We start from the raw sequence: 26,085 nt of genomic DNA on the forward strand, positions 1-26,085 counted from the left end.
CTAGCCTGACAAACAAAGAAGATCACAGTTTAAAGGGATTTTTTTGTTTTGTTTTATTTATTAATATGTACCCTGGTTGTTTGTGGCTGCTGAAACCTCTGGATTATTATAAACTGAAGTGATCAGTTAAAATTAATAAGTAAAGATGAATTGATATTCAGAAGGAATATGCACCTCATCTGGTACTGGCTGCAAAGAGATGATGTCATCTGGTACCTGATTGGCTGCTTGGCCACCCAGGAAAGAGGAGGAAGAGAGGGAGAGGGAGAGGGAGAGGGAAAATAAAGATGCCGGCACGAGCCTTAATGGTGGATTCAGCGTGTGGAATTTTTGGATGGGGGCTATTTTGATTGATTTCAGTATTGGGAATTGACCACACCTGGCCATGTGATCTATTGGAAGTGTTGCTGCTTGCTTGCTTGTGAGGGGGACTTGCCAGTTTTTTTCTTCCAGAGGGATGAGGCGGCTGATTTGTAAGAGAATTTGCGACTGTAAGTTGTGGGAGGCACTGCACTGGGTGGAATGAAAGGGCTATAGGGAGGGCTTGCTGCTTAAGGTGTGGGAGGATGTATATCTGGAGAAATAGCAGATGGGAGCCAGGCAGGATGCAATGGAGATTGCTTGTTTTTATCCTTAGGAATTTCTAAATAAAGCACTTGCTACATTATTTTTTGCATTGAACTGCAGTGCATTATGTGCAGTATGTGGGTTGTCACAGTGACAGAAGCATGTCTGCATTCAGCAGCTTGCTGTTTTTTTTTTTTCCCTGCACTGATGATTTATCTTCTGTATAAATACCAGTTTTCATTGCAGGAAAAACAAGTGACTAAGGAAAGGAATAAACAGTACTGTGTTAGAGTAGTTATATAGAGGTGCCATTTTATGTAGTAGGGGTGGGTGGACTTCTGTTATCTGTCAAAATGCACTATAAAACACTAAATGTGTGCTAAAATCTGTCATCACCACCTGTTTAAAAAACAAACTAACAAAAAAAATACACCAACACATCAGCTTGCTTATTTAATTTTCCTCTTAAAAGGCCCTCTATAAAAGGGGCTGGTCATTTTAGTATTGATTTCCCTTGCTCTCACCCTCCCCCCTCTCTCTTTTTCTCTCTGTTATAGCTCAACTATAGAGAGACCTTTATTTAATGTGAGCCATTTTAAGTGTTTCACCCTTTTTTGTTTCTGCAGATAAAAGCTTTGAAGATGATGAGTCTGTGGATGGGAACAGGCCCTCATCAGCCCAGCCTGCGTTCAAGGTCCCTGCGCCCAAGAAGCCTGGCAATCCTAGCAGCAGCTCCAGGAAACCGGGCTCAGCAACTGGGAAGTTAGGAGGTAATGTAACCTGGTGCTCTGTCACCGCACCATTGTTTGACAGCATGACTGGGTGTGAATCCAGCCTTTTGGTATGGAAGTATGAGAAATGCTCGATATGGTATTATCTTGGCATATCCTTGACACAAGGCTACAATTTCATGACGTCACATTGGCTAATGCCCAAGTGCAAAACAAATAATAAAAATCAGCAGACTGACACATCCATTATGTATTCTATCATAATGAAATGTATGTCAATAGCAGCTGTAGAAACCAAACACAATCTGAATTCTGTGAGTGTGTAAAACATTTCCATGTCTGTTTTTATTCAGTGAGTTTTTACTGATTTTAGATTAAATAAATATGAAAAAACCTGAAACAAAGAAGACAAGGCCCAGCATGGTATGCATTAACAAGATTTTACTGTGTATTGCAATCTCATTTATTTGTATTGCTGTTTTGTGCACTCCACTATCAGGAAGGAGACCTTGTTACAACTCCAGTTATACATTCTTCCAAAAGTAGCTTTAACTTCAAGGAAAACTGGCCATAAATTACATTTTCAAGTTGCAGGTTAGAAAAGTAAAATAGACATGCAGTTTCAAGTTGAAAGCTTTCAAGGGAAAATACAATCTGAAACTTAACATTTAACAATGGCATTGAGATTCTGGTACTACCATGTATGTGAATTAAACAGACATTGCTTTAAAATATTGGCATTGGTTTGTAAAAACAACGCTGCCTGCAGTAGGCTTCACAACCAGATTTTTAGTTTTTAAATTTATTGTAATGGGTACTTGAGACCAGATAAGGAAGAAACGTCACTGGGTGGGACCAACATTTCTCATTTCAAACTTAAGTTTATCAGACTAGAGATTAGGCCTATTTTGTTGAATGCATTTCATTCTTGCGGCATCGTTACTATTTGCCCAGAATATATAAATCTTGTACGGTGTTAATATCAACAACAGGATTATTACTTTTACATTTTCTTTCCAGTGCATAGTCCAAGCTCAAGGCTGTGTTTTATACATACATGTTTGTGTATTTCTTTTCGCGCATTATTAACGCGCCATGCACTACAGCAAGTACTGTTTGTACTTGAAAGGGAATGTTGGGTTATTTATCATAACCCTGGTTCCCTGAAATAGAAGTGTAACCATTAAACTTCAAGGTTGCTGCGTCCATGATTGCAGCAGGCTTAAAGGAAAAATTAAGCTGAGATCTGTGATTGCAGTACTTTTCTGTCCTTGGGGACAGGGCATGACTGTGCCACAGGCTTGCAAAGCAGCTTTGGTATATCTTTAATCAGGTTTTGGGTCTATACAAGGTAAATGGCCATACGGTAATGGTTACATTTCTATTTCAGGGAACCAGGGTTATGAGAATAACCTAACGTTTTGTTTTTTCCCCCTTCGGAGGGATATTTAGTTCATAGATATGAAGTCTTTGTGAAGATTTCATGGTTGTTAACGAGTTTAGCACTCATGAAGGATGGCTACACTAGGAAACAAATGCCATCTTTATCCACGGAAAGAGAACAGTATAAAATCTGTAATGCAAAATATACTATTCCCTCGCCGTGCAAGACGGTAGTTCAGCTGTCATTCTTGTCTTGATCAGTACTGTTTAGTTTGGCTGTGAAATTTCTTCAGATTGATTTAAGTTATTCGCTCATAATACGTATTCAGATCTGTCCTTTTGCTTTAAACAGTGTTTTGATGTGAAAAGACTACCCATCTAAATAGTCCAGCATAAAAGATTAATTCTCAAACTCAACGCAGTAGGGATTCAAGGAAATGCATGCACATGGATTAGGGAGTGGTTAACATGTAGAAAACAAAGTACTGATTAAAATGGAGCGAGGTAACCAGTGGTGTACCACAGGGATCAGTATTAGATCCTCTGCTATTCCTAAACTACATTTAATGATTTAGATTCAGGTATAGTAGGCAAACTTGTTAAATTTGCAGATGACACAAAAATAGGAGGAGTGGCAAACACTGTTGCAGCAGCAAAGGTCATTCAAAATTATCTAGACAACATTCAAAACTGGGCAGACAAATGGCAAATGACATTTAATAGAGAAAAGTGTAAGGTACTGCATGGAGGCAATACAAATGTTCATTATAAATATCATATGGGAGATACTGAAATTGATGAAGGGATCTATGAAAAAGACCTAGGAGTTTATGTTGACTCAGAAATGTCTTCATCTAGACATTGTGGGGAAGCTATAAAAAAGGCCAACAAGATGCTCAGATATATTGTGAGAAGTGTTGAATTTAAATCAAGCGAAGTAATGTTAAAACTTTACAATGCATTAGTAAGAGCTCACCTAGAATACTGTGTTCAGTTCTGGTCACCTTGTTACAAAAAGGATATTGCTGCTGTAGAAAGAGTGCAAAGACGAGCGACCAGAATTATCCCGGGTTTAAAAGGCATGTCGTATGCAGACAGGCTAAAAGAATTGAATCTATTCAGTCTTGAACAAAGACGACTACGCGGTGATCTGATTCAAGCATTTAGAATCCTAAAAGGTATTGACAATGTCGACCCAGGGGACTTTTTTGACCTGAATGGAGATTAGATAAAGGGGCATTCAGAACAGAAAATACTACTTTTTTTACACAGAGAATTGTGAGGGTCTGGAACCAACTCCCCAGTAATGTTGTTGAAGCTTACACACTGGGATCCTTCAAGAAGCTGCTTGATGAGATTCTGGGATCAATAAGCTACTAACAACCAAACGAGCAAGATGGGCCGAACGGCCTTCTCTCCTTTGTAAACTTTCTTATGTTCTTAAAACTTGCGTCCTTTCTGACTGACTGCATAACAGAAAGAGGCATTACAAACTTGAACACCCACAAGACAAAACAAATCTGTGTTGTCTGGCTTTAAAAAGATGCTGGTGGAAATCCAGCGCAGTACGTGAATTGCAAATACCTACACATCTATCCATGCCTGTCTTGACAGCTGTGTTGACAAACTAAACCACAGATCGACAGACACAATGCTCTATCTATGAAACAGATTTTTTCTTCAGTACTGTACAAGTACACTTTAATTAATCCACACCACACACTTGAAATCATTGATATGCACAGTCACACACAATAAATAAGTACCACCCTCCAAGCTGGTCTCTGGTTGTATGTCTGCAGTACAGTACTTTGACCCCAGTTAATAATTAAAGCAGCTATTTTGTGAAGCTAATTAGGATTCTAGGCCCATAGGGCTGGGAAGCCTATTGTTATTTCTGGGATTCTTCTTCTTTGTATTATTATTATTATTATTATTATTATTATTATTATTATTATTATTATTAGGCTTCCAGGCTCCTCTTCTTTTTCTTCTTCTTGCCAAAAGTTGATTGAAAACTGATGAAATTCTTTGCCTAAATGTAAAAATTCATCTTTCGAAAGCCACTTATTGCAGAGTGCTGAAAGTTAGTGTACTTGTTGAGGGATAGTCCAAGATTAACTGGTGTTCGTAAGAAGCTGATAGGTTGTGTGGTATGGCGGCCATGCTGCATGATGTCATAATCACACGGTACAGATGTCATAATCACAAACTACAAAGGTCATCTTCTCCCAAACCGCTAGTCCAATTGAACCAAAAATTGCCACACATGATCCTAGTGTGGTTGTCTTTAAACATTGTTCAAGGGAAGTTGCTAATATAAAAAAACATGGTGGCCACGTGGATGACATCATCAACTTACAAAACTGTCTAATAACTCCTTATAGAGTGCAGTTAGAGCCATGGTTATTATGGAACACATGTAGTAACCCATGTGTGCTCTATCAAAAAATGTAATTGCCTGTGACCTTTGACCTCTTCTAATGGTCAAATGTAAAACTGGCTTATTACTCCTGAGAGTGCAGATAGGGTCATGGTTACTATAGAACACATATAGTAACCCATGTATACTCTATCAAAAAATATCATTGCCCGTGACCTTTGACTTCCTAAATGTCAAATGTAAAACTGGCTTATTACTCCTCAGAGAATGCAGATAGGGTCATGGTTACTGTAGCACACATAGTAACCCATGTATGCTCTGTCAAAAAATGTCATTGCCTGTGACCTTTGACCTCTCCTAAAGGTCAAATGTAAAATTGACTTATAACTCCTGAGAGTGCAGATAGGGTCATGGTTACTATGGAAGACATCTAGTAACCCATCAATGCATTCTGCACTATTTGCTAAAGTGTTTGGTACTGGTACTGGAAGCCGTAAAGTTGCTGGCAACTCTAGTTGTAATTGCTTTTGCTTGTGGGAGACTGAGAGCATTGGCATGGAACTAGACCATATGAAGCCAGACAAGCAATAACGGGCAAAGCTCATCACGGGTCACTACGGTGCCAGTGGACCTCTTGAGAATAGTGGAAGGCTTCTTTCTAAGACACGATTAGAATAATGCAACACACTTTTCTTTTCCAATAAACAGTTACGATTTTTGAAAGGATTTCTGTTATGTGTATTGTCTCCTCCTCCTCCTGCTCTCATTAATTCTTGTTGCTGAAAGGAATGAGAAATTGACAGACAGCTTGGAATTTGCAAGTTAAATTGTTTATTTTTCATAGTTTTGTGATCGGTTGACTTGCCCTGGCTGCATTAACTGGAAAGAGGACCAGATTTTTTATTCTGTGAATATAAAGCGGGCCTACTTGAAAATGTATACAGACAGATTTTTTTATCTTTTTTTTTTATATATATACTGTGTATTTTTTAAACTGCACCCCTTCTATCTGGAGGTTCCACGTCAAGTACCCCTTTACAATTTGCTGTCTACTGAATGGTCCCACAGTTTAATATAAGGCAAAATAATTTGCTTTTAACAGTTGTTTTCCCCCCCATTTATTTAATATATCATTCATGTCAAGAGTTTGGTACAGACAAACTGCTGGTTTAGGACAGAATACCGAACAGTAATTCATAAAACTTAATTAGAAGTCTTTTGGAGGCACAGAAAAAAAACAAAACAGTATTTGGGAATTTCTTCAGAAACACACATATTCACTTTGTATGCAGTCTGCACTGTAAATGTTACCATTTACTTCCCATCTCTTCATAATTGTGTGCCATTTTAAAATGTTTACAACATCAAAAGCATTAACCTTAAGATACAACTATTTAATGAACAATGATTAACTTTCTATTAAAGCCAACATAAAATGATCCAAAGGGACTCTGTATAACTTTCTGTTGCTTTTGCTTCTTCCTTCGTTTTTGTGTTTTGCAAGCAAGAAATGTATGAACTCAAGAAACGATACACAGGAGAATTTGGATGTACTCATTGAAAACAAATTCAACCAGCCGCTTTTGCTTTTACTAAAGTGCAGCCTAATCAATAAAACAATAATCCTCAAACTGAGTATTGTGATTATTTGTTTACTGGAGCATTTATACTTAATAAAATTAATAGAAAGAGTGTGCTTCACTGATTAGTATTCAATTATACGACCAATTGTAAACTGCAAAATTAATGAGCTGCACAGAAGGCTCCATAAGCAGAATCACCGGATGCCTACTTCACCCAATATAAGAGTGGAAATCCAAGCAGTCACATGTATACAAGTGGATGATAATGATGTGTTTTATTACTGGACATTGTTGGGGACAGCTTGAGTACTGCAATAACCCCTCAGTCTATGGGTCCTCAAATATGGGCATTTGTTAAATATTTGACATGGTATATTGAACAGGTGTATGTGTTGGAGTAACATGTTAATGTCTGGCATATTGTATTGCATTTATTACTGCATTGCATGTTACTGGAAATGTCGAGGGCCATACTTGATTGCTTACAAATGGTTGATTACCCAAGATGTTGAAATTGGTAATGGCAGAATCTTAATAGTGTCAACAAGTTTGTTTTATAAAGTACCTGTTTTACTGTACAAGCTGAGAAAGCGCCCTCATTTTAACAATGTGTTTATCTTACAGGTCTGTCAAAGGAGGGAACTGGGGCAATTGATGAAGATGACTTTTTCAAGGCCTTCACCGACGTGCCCACAGTTCAGGTGAATACAAAACTGTCTAGATAAAACATAAATGCATTCCCGCCACATTCTGAGGAGTTCAGTTCAGAGGCTAATCATTTTACATGAGCACACCTGATACAGAAAGTGTATATTAATCACCTCCCAACATACACGATTAAACTGAATTAGTGACTGCTATTTAACAGGCCCGAGTGGTAGGTTCTAAGACCAGTAAAGCATTGTGTTTTTTGAACATTAAGCCCAGCTGTTTTTTGTGTATTTACAGGGCAATTTTGTTGAAAATTGAATAATGTGATACAGTATGATGTTGACTGCAGAGCAGTACTATTATTATGAGCAGGGTGAAACCCAAGCACTGGCTTTTACTGTGCTGTGTTTTAAAATGACTTCAAATCTGAAATGTATTCCAGCAAGAATAACAAGAGGAGCTCATAACTGAGATACTTTAAAATGTTGTGCAACTGTAATGCAATTTTACAGTTTTAAGCTTTTTGAACAGTGTTTCTCTTGTGCTGTTCTCATTCCAGAGGAGTAGTCTAATATTCTCTTGTAAAAAAAGCCAGTCAGTTGGGTGACACAGTGGCTGATTAACTAGACTTTCATTAGGCTATTTTCAAGCCTGGGTTTGAATCCAGCTTAGGATTTCCACAAGTGAAATGGGTCATACAGTCTCATCTTAGCCCTTAGTGTGTGTGTGTGTGTGTGTGTGTGTGTGTGTATATATATATATATATATATATTATTATTATTATTATTATTATTATTATTATTATTATTATTATTATTATTATTATTATTATTATTATTATTATATGTATTTTTTTTTTTACAGTTACTACCTGTAAAGATTTTAAAGCAGATTATGTAAGCAGTAAAGGCCCTGCTGCTGCCATCATTTTTTATTTTTTATTTTTTTTAATTTAGTCGTTGCCAATCAGTTTTTATTTTTTTCTCCCCAATTTGAAATGCCCAATTATTTTTAGGCTCAGCTCACCGCTACCACCCCTGCGCTGACTCGGGAGGGGCGAAGATGAACACACGCTGTCCTCCGAAGCGTGTGCCGTCAGCCGCCCGCTTCTTTACACACTGTGAACTCACCGTGCAGCCGCCTCAGAGCTACAGCGTCGGAGGACAACGCAGCTCTGGGCAGCTTACAGGCAAGCCTGCAGGCGCCCGGCCAGACTACAGGGGTCGCTGGTGCGCGGTGAGCCGAGGACACCCTGGCCGACCTAACCCTCCCTCCCCTCGGACGACGCTTGGGCAATTGAGTGCCGCCCCCTGGGAGCTCCCGTCCACGGTCGGCTGTGGAATAGCCTGGACTCGAACCGGCGACGTCCAGGCTATAGAGCGCATCCTGCACTCTAGCGAGTGCTTTTACTGGATGCGCCACTCGGGAGCCCCCGCTGCCATCATTTTTAAACTGCTTATCAATTGAGATGCTAGCTTCATATTTTCAATATTATGGTATGGTTCTTGTGTAATGGTACTGTTCACTTTAACCTAATAAAACTTAACTTTGTTTTCAGATTTATTCCACCAGAGACCTTGAGGACAATCTTAACAAAATCAGGGAAATCCTTTCAGATGACAAGCATGACTGGGATCAGAGAGCCACTGCGGTGAGTGTCTTGTCTTGACACAGTCATCACGCTGCTAGAAAACCAAAGTGCGGAACTGAGAATGAAGCTTGTCTTGAGCTACAGTAACCGGATAATCAAAAAACATACATGTAACGCTACCAGGAATAGGGCTGTCCATTACGGTTGTCCTAGAACTCAAATTACGTCACTTTGCTTGTTGTTTTTAATTTTAAAAACAATCTAGTGATTTAATGTAATGAATAATAAAACTAGACACACCTTTTTTTTTTTTACACTTTATACATTTTCAGTAAAAATAAAGATTTTTAGTTTTGTGTTTTGTTTAAATTGACTTACACCACCATTTAATAAGCCTGCTTGCAGCCTGTAAAAATATTGGCTGGCATACTTGAGGGAGTCAGTCTGCATGGTTCTTTTGAGCTTGTGTTTCCATGGCTTCCAGTAAAGTGTGCTGGCACAGGAAAACCTACAGAACCAGATATTGAGGGATATCAACACCAGAAATCCCAATGTTTATAGGCTGTTCTGTCATTGCCACGTTTTTGTATATACGTTTTGTTATTGAAGGGAATTATAAAAAGAACATTACAGGCAAATAAACAATTTCACTGTAATTAGTAGTACTGTTTTAAACTGACGAACAATCTAATGTTTCGATTGCGTTCCCCAGAGAAGGACAGTATTAGAGCTCTATTTTGTAGCCTTCACAACTAATTTTGAAAGATATATTCAACAGTCTGGTTTCTAGCTTCTGGGTTACTGCTTCCTAATACTCAATGCATTAACATGTAGGCAGCGCAGTAATGGAACTACACACAGCATTTACAGCATGAAGTAGTAAGCACTGCTTTGAGTTGATCATTTAATCTTTGCAACCATAGCTTTGAAAAGATGTAGACAGGTTTATATGATCCTGGAGGAGTCTGTGGGCTGTAGATGTCCCTAATGTTTTCGTGCAGTAAGCAGTGAAAGCTCCTTTTTTAATATTTTTTTTCTTGCTTTCTTGTAGCTCAGGAAGTTCCGTTCGTTGTTGATTGCCGGGGCTGCAGACTATGACTGTTTTTACCAGCATCTGCGATTGTTGGATGGAGCGTTTAAACTGTCAGCTAAGGACCTGCGCTCCCAGGTGGTTAGGGAAGCCTGCATCACTGTCGCGTAAGTATTTTTCAAACCTGCACCTGATTTACTTAAAATGAATAATTCAGTTAAAATGAATTTATGCTAAAAATCCATGGCACTGTATATTTTATTTTATTTTTTTATTTTATTTGTTTATTTAGCAGACGCCTTTATCCAAGGCGACTTACAGAGACAAGGGTGTGTGAACTATGCATCAGTTGCAGAGTCACTTACAATTACGTCTCACCTGAAAGACGGAGCACAAGGAGGTTAAGTGACTTGCTGAGGGTCACACAGTGAGTCAGTGGCTGAGGTGGGATTTGAACCGGGGACCTCCTGGTTTCAAGCCCTTTTCTTTAACCACTGGACCACACAGCCTCCTATAGCCTCCTATATTCTGTTTTAGTCGTGATATTTGATAAACTGAAGAGATTTTCTGGGTATTTTTAGAGCTTGCTTGTTTTACCTACGGTTTAGCAGTTCCAAGAAATATTGAATTTTATACCTTATTTACTTTTGTATGGCCATAATCTTTTGATTAAGAAACGCTCTGCTATTTGTGTAAATTGTAAATATAAATACAAATATGTTTATTGTATATTTGTATGTTTTATACTTGTAAGACAGTACTACAGTTTAGTTCAGATTTAAATACCGTAGTTTTCAAAGTGTGATGCACTCCCATTTACATAGTATTGAGGCTCATGAAGAGGGGTGTGCAGAATGCATTGAAGCATGTCCTCTATGATTTTTGTTTTTCAAATTTGGTTCTTTTCGCATGAAGGCCCAGCAAACACGGGAGCGCTGTCATGTGCAGTTCTATGCCCACGTGTATGTGGTCAGAGCTCAGCTGAGGTGAAAGCAGGAGGAGACGCCTTTTAAAACTTAATACTGAATTATGCAGGCTTCCTGAAAAGCTGCTAATAGTGAAACACAGTATTTACGCAATAAGGCCATATAAGAACTAGTGCAACCAATGACATAGAATAAACAAATGTATTTGTGTGTGAAGTTTTATTTATGCTAACAGTGACATTGATTTCCTGTGCATCATAGTCGTAACACAAAGATGTGGTTTACAGTACTGGTTTACTTTACATAAAACAATATATGTTAAGTTTAACATGCATCAACTAAAATATTTCACGAGTCTAGAATTTGTATACAGTGGTAAGTTCACTGAAAACAAAATGCATAAAGTAAAAAATATTGTAAAATGTAGTTGCATTGCAGTGGTCAATAAGTATTTAGCAGTGAATCAGCATACTGACCATTTCTAGAATTGAGTTTTTAAAAAACAAACAAAACAAAGAATTTAAGCCCATTGCTGGTGTTTACAAGCAGATGATCCTGCTTCCTAGGTGATCTGTCAAATACATTTCTTTGGATCAGTTAACCTTATGCAGTCGATTATGCTAGAAGACTAATGGCAGTTGTACATGTTTTTCAGTGTGTTTAGTTACAAACTTGCTAGGACTTTCTCCCAAAATAAATGTGGATGTAATTTTCACTTATTGTAATTGTGAAATTCAATGAGCTTGTGTTTTGAAATCTGTAACACATCAATGTAGTACCATAGAAATGCATTAGCCCTTTTCAAATATATTGATGGTATTTTACTCAGTTTTGCAATAACAAAATGGACAGTATAAAGCTCTATTTAACAAGATTTGTATTTTTCATGAAATACTAAATATATAAAAAAAACATGTTCAATCAGAAGTCGCATTGTAGAGATGACAAGGGGAGAGAGGTGTCACATTTAATTTAAATCTAGCCATACTATTCATTTCAAATAGAATTTTTGAAGATTTTTCTAACACTTCGCAGAACAAAATTCTAAAAATCGAAGTGCTCCATAGTGTGTTGCAGACTTTAAACTTGATCTGCATTTTCTTGCATTGAGTCAGTTAGTAGCCTACTGCTTGTTGCAATGTTATGTTAAGAACTGATACCAGGATCACAACAACAGCATGCATTATCCAGAAGAGCATGTGATGCAACAAACTCATTACAGGAATGACAAGTGCATGGAATGCATCGACGCACGTTCCACACCAGTGCACGGCTATATCTCAACATTGCGCTAGTATGATTTGCATGTTTTTGAACTGACAGCATCTGCTTCGTCATTTCCAATCAATCAATAAACTGTCCAAGTAGGTGATTTGTCAGTTTCATTTGATCTTTTTTTCTATTTCTTCTTTTATTTAAACAGATATCTTTCCTATGTGCTGGGAAACAAGTATGACCATGGGGCAGAAGCCATTGTGCCTGTTTTGTTCAATCTGATTCCCAACTGTGCCAAGGTTATGGCAACGTCTGGTGTGTCAGCAATCAGATTCATCATACGGGTTAGTATGCTGGAAATCAAGTTCATGGAAGCATTTTAATTTCTACATTATCTGTACTAGGGTCACAAATGTCAAAAATGTCAATCTGAATTCTAAGTTGACAAATATTTCGGCTTGTGTCTTCAGTTACTTGACTTGGTTTCTTATTGTTTTACCGTAATAAAAATTAATTAAAACAATTCTTAAGATAATGAAACCTGATTGCCTGAGATGATAACATATTTGTTTAAAAAATATTTGAGATTACACAATTCAGGATTTAATTTGAGTCATAAATTGTTAATTGTATTTTTGGAAATATTTTGAATTAATGACACCTTAAAAATAAAAAATGCCTTCTGTTTTTGGTTTCACTTCCTGTTGGCTACAAAAGGTTCTGTATCTCCATAAAAGGATAACAATGTATGATCCAGTGCCTAATTTAGTCAGAATGCAATTTTTTTTTTCTTTCTCTCTCGCAGCATACCCATGTTCCAAGGTTGATTCCTCTAATAACCAGTAACTGTACGTCTAAATCGGTTGCAGTCAGAAGGTGAGATGCTTTGCCCCACTTTCTTAGTTATATACAGAACTACTGGAATGTGGTATATTGGACCCTCAAGCTATGGTCCCAGAAGGGGCCAGAAATGTTTGACCCCTTCTGAACCACCAAAACTTTCACGGGCCACCATGTACTACTATCATAGTGAAACACAGCTGCTATACAAGGAAATTCTATAAATTTTGCTTTCCAGTATAGTGCGGCAATTGATAACGATGTCGTACGGGAAATTGATTAACTTACTTAATGAGATGGGTGGTGCTGTTTCAGCGATGTCACAGCCTGAATTATTATTTTTATTATTTGTTTATTTAGCAGACTCCTTTATCCAAGGCGACTTACAGAGCCTAGGGTGTGTGAACTATGCATCAGCTACAGAGTCACTTACAACTACGTCTCACCCGAAAGACGGCGCACAAGGAGATTAAGTGACTTGCTTAGTGTCACACAATGAGTCAGTGGCTGAGGTGGGATTTGAACTGGGGACCTCCTGGGACCACACAGCCTCCTATGAATGTCCGGTTGGAGTGGTGACAGTTTTAGCCTTAAATCTGGTTCCACATCTACTGTGGTATTTTGATTTAAACCCAACAAGTGCAGAAAGTCTACGTTTACAGGAGTATGTGGTGGTAAATAGCATCAGGTACTTCACTGCCTTGTGGGACAGTTCCTGGTACTCCAGATTGAACGTGTAACCAGAAGTCAGTCAGATTTCGTTGCGTGAAGACTAACTTTAAAGAGCCGTTACATGAAAGCTCTTAGGCTGTCTTCCTTCTTTTGATGTGTGTGTGTGTGTGTGTCTCTCTCTCTCTCTGTCTCTCTCTCTCTCTCTGTCTCTCTCTCCTCTCTCTGTCTCTGTCTCTCTCTCTCTCTCTGTCTCTCTCTCCTCTCTCTGTCTCTGTCTCTCTCTCCTCTCTCTCTCTCCTCTCTCTCCTCTCTCTCTCTCTCTCTCTCTCTCTCTCTCTCTCTCTCTCTCTCTCTCTCTCTCTCTCTCTCTCTCTCAGATGGAATTATTTTCCTGTAACTCACTGAAGAGGCCCATCTTATTTTTTAGAATACATGGATACCCTTGTGATGCTAATATTAAAGATGACGAATTTCAGCAGTACAGTTGGGTTTTTTTAAACGTAGTGTTTCAGTGCTGTACAGACGTTCGATGTTGTTATCCGTTTCTCTGAGATACAAATGTACCAGCTTTACTTTTTTTTTTTTTTTTTTTTTTTTTTTTTAAAACATATTCTCATTTTGTTGATCATCAATGAACATTTCTGTGATATGGATGTTCTCGAGTGGTTGGTCATTTAAAACGAGACATTTTGTGTTTGAATTGAAAGTGATGGTCTCGGAGTCGAATGGGTAAAAATTCAAGAAAGCGTGGAGAGTTTCATGACGCCACTTTGTGTGGTTAACGAGATATGCATACCTTTTTTTTTTTTTGTAAAATCCCGTTTTTCCCCCCCTATACTTGCTTTTTGTGTGTTTTCTTGCTTTCATGTACAGGCTACACTGTACTGAATTTCTGCACCAAACTGAGTAAGTTACACATGGTCTGTGCTGAGGTAGGGCCTTTCGAAGGTTTGGTGAAAAAATATAAGACATTTCCTGAGTTGTTGTTAATAAAATAACAGGCTAGCATCCCAGACTTCTTTGAAATCCTCTCGGCAAAGAATCCAGCCCCTGAAGGAGTGTGCTTGTTACACTAGCTGTTTGGACAGCAAAACTGTGTGTAAGTGATGACAGGCCACTGTGGGATGCATAGTTCTGGGGGAGCCGGTAAACAATGCAATCACATAGACATGTGGTCCTGTTTGAACTACAGCTCCCAGAATGCATACCAAACCATATATATATATGAGAACAACTAGTAGCCTGAAATAGAATCACATTGTAACTCTTGTTTTGATGTGTTTTTTTTTATGTAATCATGTCTTTTCGAAAGACTGTTTATACAGATTCTTAATCAACTCATTTTGGCAATTTTATTCAACTCGAATACCAAACACTGAGCACCTGGCATTTTTATGAAATCACATGACTTAAGCTCAGTGTTTTGTTATCCCAAGGAACAATACTACTCAAACAGTCAACAAACCTATCTGCTCTATATATATATATATATATATATATATATATATATATATATATATATATATATATATATATATATATATATATATATATATATATATATATATATATATATATATATATAAAATTCTTGTAGAGATTCTTTCAATTGATTTATGTTTTTGCTTTTCTTTTTGCTTGCTTTAGGCGAGGCTATGATTTCCTTGAATTGTTACTACAGGAGTGGCAAACACATTCCTTAGAAAGGTAAGGAAATATATCCAATCCCAATCCCACCCATCATCACAGGCATGCATAAGGATATAAGGAAAGATGCGGTATAAAAATAATTAAAGCCATTGTCCAGTGCATTGAGAGCGTGCATGCTATGGGCCATATAAAACAGTAGCTCTTTAATCATGAAGGTCATAGACCCCCTTATCTGGAGAAAGATCTGTGTGAAGAGAATGTGGTCTTTCATACAATGCATTGACCATCAAATGTATATATATGTGTGTGTCTAGTAAGAGACAGACACTGCATTTCAACTAATATCTGTCTACTGCTGGGTGGATGTAGCACCTTTCCACACTGCTGCTATCGGTAGAAAAGCCTTGAACTCCTGTCTGTCCATCTATTGTCTGAGCGCTTTGAGTGTTTTCTGGCTTAATTTCAATGGTTATACTTTTAACTGTGGTGTTAGTACTAGTAAGCTCACTATATTCACCTGCCACCTTTCGATGGTATTGTTTTTTTTTTTTTTATCATATTCTATACCTAAGTAAACTGAATTTCCTTAAATTGAAAACATACTTTAAAGAGTAAAGAGCTTCAAATGTATTTTTTTTCTTTTCCATTACTATTTTAGAATGTTTGCAATCATTCAGTTCTGTTTCTCCAATATTTAGTTATTGTAGTGCTATTAAATCTGCCTTGACCTTGCTATGAGAATCATAAGTGCAGAGATGAATGGACTTCTAATCATGTGACACAATTACCTTTTAGACCCGCCTGCTGCTATATGAAGAGTGTAGGTGGGGCTGCCAGAGTTGAAAAATTGTCTCATGATTTGAATATAATAAGGAAGACTGAGCTTGTCTGGAGAATCCAGGACAGAACAAAGACAGATTAAAGCAGATTTAGATAAAAAATGATACTTTTAATACTGCAGCAACATTACCCAGATTTACACACAAGGATTGCAAAGACACTAAAATAGTAAGGGAAATGTAAAAATCAAAAAAGGGGAAACTATAACCCCTGAGTTTGCTTTGTGAATCATGATAATTGATAATTTGTTCTTTCTTTGTGACAGACATGTCGCTGTTCTGGTGGATAGCATTAAGAAGGGGATCTGCGATGCTGATGCCGAGGCCAGAGTGGAAGCAAGAAAGTAAGCACAGTCTTCATAGAGAGTCTGTATCGGGGCTCCCGAGTGGTGCATCCGGTAAAGTGCCGGATACGCCCTATAGCTTGGAGACCGCCGGTTCAAATCCAGGCTATGCCACTGCCGACCGTGGACGGGAATTCCCAGGGGGCGGCACACAATTGGCCAAGCGGTGCCCTGGCGGGGTAGGGGTTAGGTCGGCTGGGGAGTTCTGCGAGTAAGTTCAGGGGTGGCAGCTGTGAGCCCGGTTGAATAATAATTGGACATTACAAAATTGGGAGAACATTGGGAAATTAATAAATAATTGTTTAAAAAAAAAAAAAAGTGTATCAATCTGTGTTCATCGCAAATTGGCATTTACGCTAAACAGAGATTACCAATACAATTTATATAAATATGGCCTCAAACCTGTTTTTATCTCAAACTATATTTACAAAAATAAACTGTAGAGAACATTCTAACAATGTAAAGAACCACTTTTGTATAAAACAGAACTGGATTATTTTTCTTTTTACCATATACCACAACTTGATTTAAGACTTAACAAGGATGTTGGACTATTCTGTTCATCCATAACTTTTAAAACACTTTAAATTGAACTGTATGGTGAAACTTACAAGAAATATAAGAAACTTTGTGAAGTAGACAAATGTTTCAGCTAGTACACTGATGAAGGCAATAGCTGAAACATTTGAACTATTGCTTTCATACAGGCAAATACGAATGGAAAAATTCCTGGTTACATATTAACATTTCCCTCTGTTCAAAGAACTCTTCCCTTTGACAGTTGCATTATTAATCTTTGTTAATTAACCTGTAGAATAAGAGATCAGTCAAATAAGATGCAGTTTGTGAATTCTTAACACAGCCTTTAGATCTTAATTATGGGTTGATCCTTAGGCTGGTGAAATTTATGGGAGTTTTACCTGAAGTTTTGTCAAGTGACTTCGATCTGATTGAGATGAGTCGGATGCCATCCTTCCTTTGATGCCAAACTGATGTGTTGTCTTCCTCCCCTTGCCAGGGCTTACTGGGGTTTGCGGAATCACTTTCCAGTAGAGACGGAGGCCCTGTATAACTCACTGGAGCCGTCCTACCAAAAGACCCTGCAGTCCTGCCTGAAGAGCTCTGGCAGCGTGGCCTCGCTCCCCCAGTCCGACCGCTCCTCCTCCAGCTCGCAGGAGAGCCTCAAGTAAGACATTACTTTGGTTTGGCTGACCCCTATATATTTGATACAACCCTAGTCTTGGCTGAAGCAGAGGTACGACTCTGAAAATAGTTGAAACAGCTTACTCTAGAGTGGTAATCGATGACTAGTTTTCTTTGTCAAATATCAGGTAATCGACAATAATGGATATATCGAGAAATGTAGGCTCTTCACAAATATAACTGAAAACAGATATATGGTAGTGTGACAGGAATGGCTGAGGGTCTGACGTCACGGCAGAAGAAGGGACAACCAAAAACAAAAAGGTATGGTGCAGTGGCGCGGGCGCCGTTTTATTTAAAGCAAACAAAAAATAAATATTTAAACAAAAAGCACTGTGCTCACCGAGCAAAATAAAAGGTTAAACAAAAACAAATCACGAACACAAAATAAATCAAACACAGGTCAGGCTGGGCAGATTGCCTTCACTGTTCCTATGTTAATTTCTTTTAGTTTCGCTTTTAATCTCCGTCTCGCTCTCTCCGCACCTACAACACCCCCCCTGAACTAGAGAGCTGCAGGCTTTTTATAACAGGTGACCATCTCCCGATTAGCAACAAATTAAATCACTTAATTAATTTAGGAGATGGCCACCTTCTGCACGAGTTTTAATTATTACTCCTGGCAGAGGACGAGCACCGATCTCGCCTCTGCCAGGACACGTTTTAAAAATAAACAAAACAATAACACGGCGCTACGCCGTCATAAATATAATACAATAAAAATAATACAAAATAAATACACTGCACAGGGGCGGAGGGGGAGACCCCAATCTAAAAATAAATAAACAATGTACAGGGCTGCTCGCCCTGTTACAGGTAGTAATATACAGTAATATATATATATATATATATATATATATATATATATATATATATATATATATATATATATATATATATATATATATATATTTAGCTCAAAGAGCCAGCTGCCCAATGTTTCGATATGTTGTACATATCTTTCTCAAGGGAGCCTGTAATGGCTCCCTTGAGAAGTAATGGATTAATCGAATTATTAATACAGTGCTCACCCATTATAACATGCCTCGTTATAGTGCAGAATCGGTTATAACACGGTAGGGTCGTGGCTCCCATTTGCTCTATTATGCCATTAAAGTAACCTTTTTATACTTATTATAAGGCGGAACACAAATAGCACGGTCTTGTAACTCTTGCTCCCAACAATAGCGTTATAAAGGGTGAGCACTGTAATAATAATAATAATAATATATCTTTATTATTATTATTATTATTATTATTATTATTATTATTATTATTATTATTATTGTTATTATTATTATTATTATTATTATTAATAAAGCAAAGCAATTTGTGGAAACTCAAAGGGTGCATTCTAGTCAAGTAGAAATAGAGTATAAAAAGTTCTACCCCCCTTACCGAAGTAAATCCAGGCCAAAGTTACCTTCCAGAGTATATATTCTGGAGGACCGGGCATCTACTGGTTTAGTCACATTTCACAGGCTGGTACTTGGCACTTGTTACAGTATTTGTAGTGTTCTGTTGTGCTATGCCCTTTTTAATCCTAATTCAATAACTTATTGTACTTTAAATAGCCCTAAAACACAAGTGAGTGTAGATTTAGCACAAGTAACTTTTTTTTCTTTGGGTGATGGTGGGGGGGTGAGGGTCCAATGAGATGTTAATTGTGAAAGTATTCGTTTTCCAATGGAACCCTCTGCATGATCTTTTAACTTGACTGATTTTCAAATCTGCATTAACGGTTTGCTTTAGCTCTTGATCTCCAAGGTTGTTAAATCGGTATAATTATTTTCATAGTGCATTTATAAAACTAGGAATGTGATGAGTAGGAAATAAAGATAATTTATAATCCCTCAACCCCATGCAGAACTGAGGTGGATAATTTCCTGCAACAAGATAAAATGAAAAAAATGGGTCTAGGAAAAGCATTTTAAGTTTTCAGGTAGATTTATCCGTTTGGGCCATCTTGATTTGTACATATTCCAACTCCTAATTCCAGTTGAAATCATGTTGATATCACTCTGCTGGTGTTTAGAAACGAGCGGGATGGATTTCAAATTACTTTGAACTCTGTGCTAGTGGCAGATTGGAACAAGATGTAGACTTGCAGCTTTCTATTAGATAAAGGTTGATAACATTCTTTTCTTCCTTTTATTTTTTTATTGTAGCCGGCCTTCATCGAAATGGTCAGGATCGGGCGCTTCTGTTGCACCAGGAAGAGGTATGATCAATATTTATGTGTGTATGTTTAGTGAGCATTTTTGGTGTGTTGTACAGAACGCATGATGACTTATCCCCTGAGCTTCAGCACAATTTCTAACTTTTCTTTCTTAGTATCTGCAAGTAAGAAGGCGGCCCCGACCCCAGGATCCCTGCAGCGTTCAAGGAGTGACATCGATGTCAACGCGGTGGCTGGTGCCAAATCTCGACAGGCAGGTGGAGCAGGCCGCTTGACAGCCTCCGGCCTTCCACCAGGCTCCTATGCCTCCTTAGGTAAGGTGTGGGTGCTACTCACTATCCAACAGGCTTCTGTGGTGCACACCATTGCATGCTCAAGGCAGATCTTCGTGTTAATTGGACCATAGTATCAAGCCAGGGCTGTTCCACTCCAGGTTTAACAGGTAAAATGAGATGATTAACTACTGTAGGGTCTGTGTGGAGGTTTAATTGGTTAAATTAAACAATTTAAAACGCTGCTGCCTTGGTCCAGGCGGCTAATTTAGCGCTCCTGTCCAAGGACGCTGCCTGCCCTAACAAGCAAGTGTCGGTTCTCCTGAGGTGATCCTCAAGAGCCTATTCAGCCAGTGCATTCACCACACTGCTAGGGAATTAACCGCATACTGCTAGCCTACAGTCGCATTTGCTGCAGTCTCTTTCTGAGAACCACAGGCCCTCACCACAACAGCTGGATGAGCTGCACCTGGTTTATAAGATCCTGCTCTCTGTCCAATCTCAACAGACAGGCTATAGGTAGAAAACTGGCTGCACGCAGGCAGCTTTGGCTTTCCCAGGCACGCATGCCTGACGGGGACAAAGCACCACTGTTGGACACCCCGCACCGCATGTGGGAATCCACGAAGGTGCTGGTTCGCCTGCTTCCCAAGCGACCACCTCCAGTACATAAACCAGTGGCAAACTGGCACCCTTGACTGCAGCAGCCTCAAAAACAGACGCAGCTGGCTCCACCCGCTGCCAGAGGTGATTTTCAGAACCGGCCTGCGGCTACTTGCCGCGGAGGCTTTAATAGATACTGCCGCCCTGCACAGAGACAGAAGTTGCAGGCCAAGCCACAGGCTAAGTGGCAGCCCTAGGAATTTGCTGCCACAGGCCCAGGGCCCCTTCTCAGGGAGCCATCTGGATTATTGGTGTTGGTGCACCACAGACATCTGGGTGCTTACTACCGTTCAGACCAGCTATTTGCTGCAGTTCAAGCACAGTGGTCCCTCCCTTTTGGGTTGTGACTGCAACATCAATCACAGACCCACAGGATGCTGCATATCATTTATTTCATTTTGTTTTTATTTACTTTAATTCTTTTTTAGTATTTCTTTCCCTATATTGGTATTTACAGTTAAAATTTTTGCATTTTATTCGTGTGATTTCTTTATTGCCTTTTTTATTGTCATTGTTTATTATGCAGCCACTCATCCTGTTTTTTTTTTTTCAACACAGCTTTTTTTCCTTGCATTAGAATTGTAGTGATTCAAAATGGGTTATTTTTGTTAAAGTTTTGATGCCACCTTTTGAATGTCAATTGTTTTGATGCCACCTTTTGAATGTAAACATCAATCTCTCTTTCCTACTTTCACCTGAAGAGACCTTCTGAGGTCTTGAAAGCTTGTGGTTTATTTTTTGTTAGTTAGTCCAATAAAAGGTATCGCATTTCCTTTGTTTATCATATCTGGACCAATACGGCTACTATTTCATCTATCAACGACTATAATAATAATGTAAATGCCATTCATGGCAGGAATCAAATATAAGTTTAGTTTAATTGTTGAGACAAATGTCATATTTCAGTTTAGGACACTAGCATCAGGTTTTACAGCCCCCGATCAGCACTAAACTTTGTAATGTTACCTTGGTAAGGCGATCGAAGATTAGTGCAAATCTGTGTCTGTGAAACCAACCATAGAAGTTGACTGATGGTAACCAAGGCTGTCTTACAGATCCTATAGGTTTTTTGCTTGCCTTTTTCAATATGTGTAGACTTTTCAAACAGTCACAAAGATTCCTAGTACCAAATTACAGCCTGTATCGTAGAGGTTGTATGGTCTGTACATGTCAAGAAACCAAATCATTGGCTATCATTTCTTCAGTAGATTTTAAAGCATCTTCCAGTCATTTTGTGCAGGTAATGTTTTGACCTGTTGTGGGGCGTATGCTAGAAATGCTGTATTTTTTGTCTTGTCTTTCTTTCTCGAATGACCTCTGCTTGTGTTTTTCTCTCCTTGTTTGTTGTGTGGACATGATTCTGGGGATCTCATTTTCTCACTAACACACTAACTCTTACCTGTTCTTTGCCTGCTGTCACCAAAGATGATGCATCTGAAAAAACGGATGGTAAGGTCCACTTCTACCTGTTCTCCTTCACCTAACGCTGTCTAACATTTCTGTCTTGTGTGATGTCTTACGAATGGGTGAACTAGATAAGTAGTTGGTTTTGAATGACCTAAATGGCCACAAATTAATTTCACTGTAGTTGTACTGGTCATTTAACATAGCAGTACAATGTCTTGTTGTACATTTTCTTGTTTTGTTTGTTTGAATAAAACTTGAGGGTTGTAACTTTCTGAACGCATCACTAGATTGATCTGGTAACTTGTATTCGGTTTCATAATGGTGGGGGAACGAAACAGGTACTTCAGATATATTATGGACCGTTCCTCTAGAAACCCATCAACTGTCCACATTAATAGATCTGTTGCAGAGTTGAGAAATGAGAACTGATTTGTGTTTTAGTTCTGTTATCAGTGTTTGCAGCTAGTTCACTCATCCTTGATGTAATGTTTCCTGTTCATGTTTAAAATCTCCTTAATTACTGTAGTCTGGTGCATAGTAATGTCACCGCACCCCAGCTTGGCTTGGTGTTTAACATTCAGCTGCTAATACTTTTTCTAACCTCCAGCAGCAAAGCGCAAATTTAACTCTTCCCTGCAAAGCATTAGTTTCAGACACCCAGCTAGTTTAGTTTTTTTAAACTCTAATATACAAATATAACTATGCAAAGGTGTTGTACAACAGTCGCATGTAATTGTCATTTCCTTGTCTAGGAGCTGCATCAGAGGATGGTAAGAATTAGGACCTGGTAGATAGTTTAGTATTGGTTTTAATGCAATTTTTATTTATTTTTATATTTACCAAAGTAGGCTATGTTAGTTAGTCTTAGTTATTTACTGTGTACATGTTAATGTAACTAGTGCTTTAATTCAAATGTATGTAGCTTTTCATAAGAGACTAACCAGGTATTAAGTCAATATTTAAAATCAATTTAAATATAAAAGTCTGTTCAAAATGAAGCTGAATTGTTAGGGACAAGTTGGAATAAAACAAAAATCTGGAATTTTGATTTGTCAGTCCTGGGTTGCAATACAGTAATCTGTATTAACAGTAATACGTTCAAGCAGTAGCAGTTATTTTTTAGACAGGTTTTTTTTGTTGTTGTTGTTGATTTGCCATTGTAATGTTAAAGACCAATACAGTAGAACCTCATTTATCCATGACTTCAATTATCTGCGTCTCCCTGACAAGTTTTCTCTCTGAAGTACATTATTGCCAATGTAGACTTACCGCCCGCGGTTCACACACACACAAACACACAAACACACACACATACACACACACACACACACACAGTCTAAAAGCTGTGGAGTCGACACGAAGTCAGCAGCGCTACAGATGGGAGTATTCATTTCTTGATATGAATAGCAGAAGGGTGCCGATTCTCCTGAGGCAGTTACTTTGTGAATCCCAGCAAACATTTTGCCTCGCTGAAACAAAAGACTATGATGGACTTTCTGAAGGTTCAGAAGAATGACTTGCAGCAGTGAATTGTTTAAAACAGCTGTTATGAAAAAGTAAACACATTTGTTATGTATTTTGTTGAAATGTAAGAAAAGTTAAAATTACACAGCAGGCTTGTTTATTTAGCTTTAAAGTAAAAAAAAAAAAAAAAAAAAAGTTTTTTGTTTGAAATCCCAGAAAACTAGCAACTCTTAGATACCATTATTTAATATTAAGCCGTGGAATAAACTAGCGATACCTTGTGATTATTTCTAGCTGAAGCTAGACACATGACATAATTTATAGGAAAATTGTGAGCTCTGATAGGCTGAATAGTGTAGTTTATTGTCGTCATAAAATTGTGATACTGTAGCTTTGTAGTATGTATATATGTATTTATTTATTTATTTATTTATTTATTTATTTATTATTATTATTATTATTATTATTATTATTATTATTATTATTATTATTATTATTATTATTATTATTATTATTATTTACTTTTTTTGGTAACAGAAAAAGCTAGGGAAACAGGTTTGGAGGTGTATCGCATTTTGAATTTGCTAGGAGTAACACTGTCAAAGTAAACTCATTATAAAACATTCTTCTGTCTTCGTAATATATTGTGGACCCCTTAATAAATATCCACAGGGATAACTTGACAAATTTATTTCTTAAGCCACATTTTACCGCCCCTAAACGTTTTAGGCATTGCATACATCTCCAGTAAACGCTAATTTGGTTTACATTCCTAGTTACTGTATTTTATTTATGAATTCTAGTCACACGCAGTAACACCTCATTTATCTCTGGATTTCACACACCCGTGGACCTATGTGCCCCAAGCACATGGATAAACGGAGTTCCACTGTATATACTTTGCCATATTTTAACTGAAATTTAGAAAATGTATTAAGATGTATCATTTACTGTATTAAAAACAAATATTTCTCTATAATAACATTTGCATTGATACCAGCCAGAATTTAGTTTTTCAGTTTAATTATATTTAGAGCTTCTGATTTTCAGTTTTAACCGATAAAACACCCCTGAAGCCAGTAAAATGAAATCGGTGGATAGCCAATAAACACCGGAAAACACAGGGAAAACTGTGGAAATGGTTAATCAATTCACCCTATTCCCATTACAAAATAGAACCTACTACAAAAATAATAATAAATAAGTTTCCCAGTGCTGCTGGGCAATGTCCCGCCTTCCTGACTTGCATCTATCATTGATTTGTTCTGAATACTTTAAACCCGCCCCAACTACTGAGTGACAGCACATTCCTACATTTCTATTGGAGACTCCGCTTGCGAGATTTGAAACGAGATTACAATCAGGATGGAGGCTTGTTAGTGGGATTTCAAGCTGTATTACTGTTAAGATACAGAGGATTTAAAACAGAATTGTGGAGAAATGTACAAAAATGCCTACACACAAAAACACCAGCAGAATGTGCTTGTGACCATAGGGATTTCATTGTGGAGGACAGCAATGGAAAGAAGGTACAATTTAAGTGTGCAAGTACTGTCGAGTTACTATACATATTTTGACAGAAAAAAAAAAAACGCTCAAGCATTTTGGAAAGTAACCGAAATCACTAATTTCATACAGTATATCAAAAACAAAAGCCCCGAAAAAAAAAAAAAATTTTTTTTTACATAAAACTCAAAAATAGCTAAAAATAAGCACCGAAAAATACAACTAATGAAACCCGATAAACAGAAGCCCTAATTATATTGCCCTAATTGTTGAAGCTTGACAATGACTTTTCCTTTGTGATGGCATTCTGACAGTTGTGTTTTGTTCTGGCAGTGCTGGCATTTAAGTCAACTGTCAAAAAATTCAAGTTGTTGTTTTTGCTTCCAGGCCGGGTTCGCACAAAGCTGTCCGCAGCCTCTGGTGGGATTGCAAGCAGTCAGGTAGACTCCCGGGGACGCAGCCGGACAAAAGTGGTTTCTCAGTCTCAACGTAAGTCCCCATCATTTTTATTTCTGGCAGTGTTCTTTTTCTATTTATTTCTTAGTTTGAGATGTTGTACACATGTTAAAGTGATTCTAGAAAACTGCTTATAAAACCATAAACATTTTTTGTGCCTTTAGGTTCAGAATTGCCAGAAAGTAACCCAGGTATTTTCTAAAAATGTTCACATTGGGTTTTGGAACTCTTGCATGTATCTCTCACTTGGAGCAATGCTTTTATGTCATTTTAAGGTATAACATTGACTTTAACAAAGACCTAATTTTTAAACCGATTAACTTGCAGTATTAGAGAATTAGTGTTAGTTGTAGTGCAGTGAAATCCATTCACACACAATTCCCTCTGCAGACCCTTCTAAAATGTCTTGGGGCTTGCTAGCCTTATTATGGACACCTTAAAGACATAAGGTTGTGGCAACATTACGACTAATGTGGACGGCATTAATTGTGAGTGAATCACCAGTTAAATCCCTATTAATCGGCTAGTTA

General features: G+C 37.9%; 1 protein-coding gene across 37 annotated transcripts in view; it reads left to right on the top strand.

Annotated features, from left to right (window-relative positions):
* The window catches only part of LOC117435503 (CLIP-associating protein 2-like), a 147,442-nt gene that overhangs the window by 73,011 nt on the left and 48,346 nt on the right, over positions 1–26,085 (top strand). For 14 of the 37 annotated variants that reach the window (XM_034058708.3, XM_034058719.3, XM_059012852.1 and 11 more), the window contains 14 exons: positions 1,194–1,337; positions 7,272–7,348; positions 8,857–8,949; positions 9,941–10,086; positions 12,269–12,404; positions 12,866–12,936; positions 15,220–15,279; positions 16,328–16,405; positions 17,424–17,591; positions 19,777–19,829; positions 19,943–20,101; positions 22,148–22,171; positions 25,487–25,588; positions 25,720–25,746. In XM_034058708.3, the coding sequence (XP_033914599.3) occupies positions 1,194–1,337; positions 7,272–7,348; positions 8,857–8,949; positions 9,941–10,086; positions 12,269–12,404; positions 12,866–12,936; positions 15,220–15,279; positions 16,328–16,405; positions 17,424–17,591; positions 19,777–19,829; positions 19,943–20,101; positions 22,148–22,171; positions 25,487–25,588; positions 25,720–25,746 (1,338 nt within the window). Of the gene's footprint in view, positions 1–291; positions 492–1,193; positions 1,338–7,271; positions 7,349–8,856; positions 8,950–9,940; positions 10,087–12,268; positions 12,405–12,865; positions 12,937–15,219; positions 15,280–16,327; positions 16,406–17,423; positions 17,592–19,776; positions 19,830–19,942; positions 20,102–22,147; positions 22,172–25,486; positions 25,589–25,719; positions 25,747–26,085 lie in introns of those variants that run through there. The other 23 variants (XM_059012855.1, XM_059012857.1, XM_059012869.1 and 20 more) reach the window with 8 other exon arrangements.

The sequence above is a fragment of the Acipenser ruthenus genome, chromosome 3, assembly GCF_902713425.1.
Source record: "Acipenser ruthenus chromosome 3, fAciRut3.2 maternal haplotype, whole genome shotgun sequence".
Lineage (NCBI taxonomy): Eukaryota > Metazoa > Chordata > Actinopteri > Acipenseriformes > Acipenseridae > Acipenser > Acipenser ruthenus.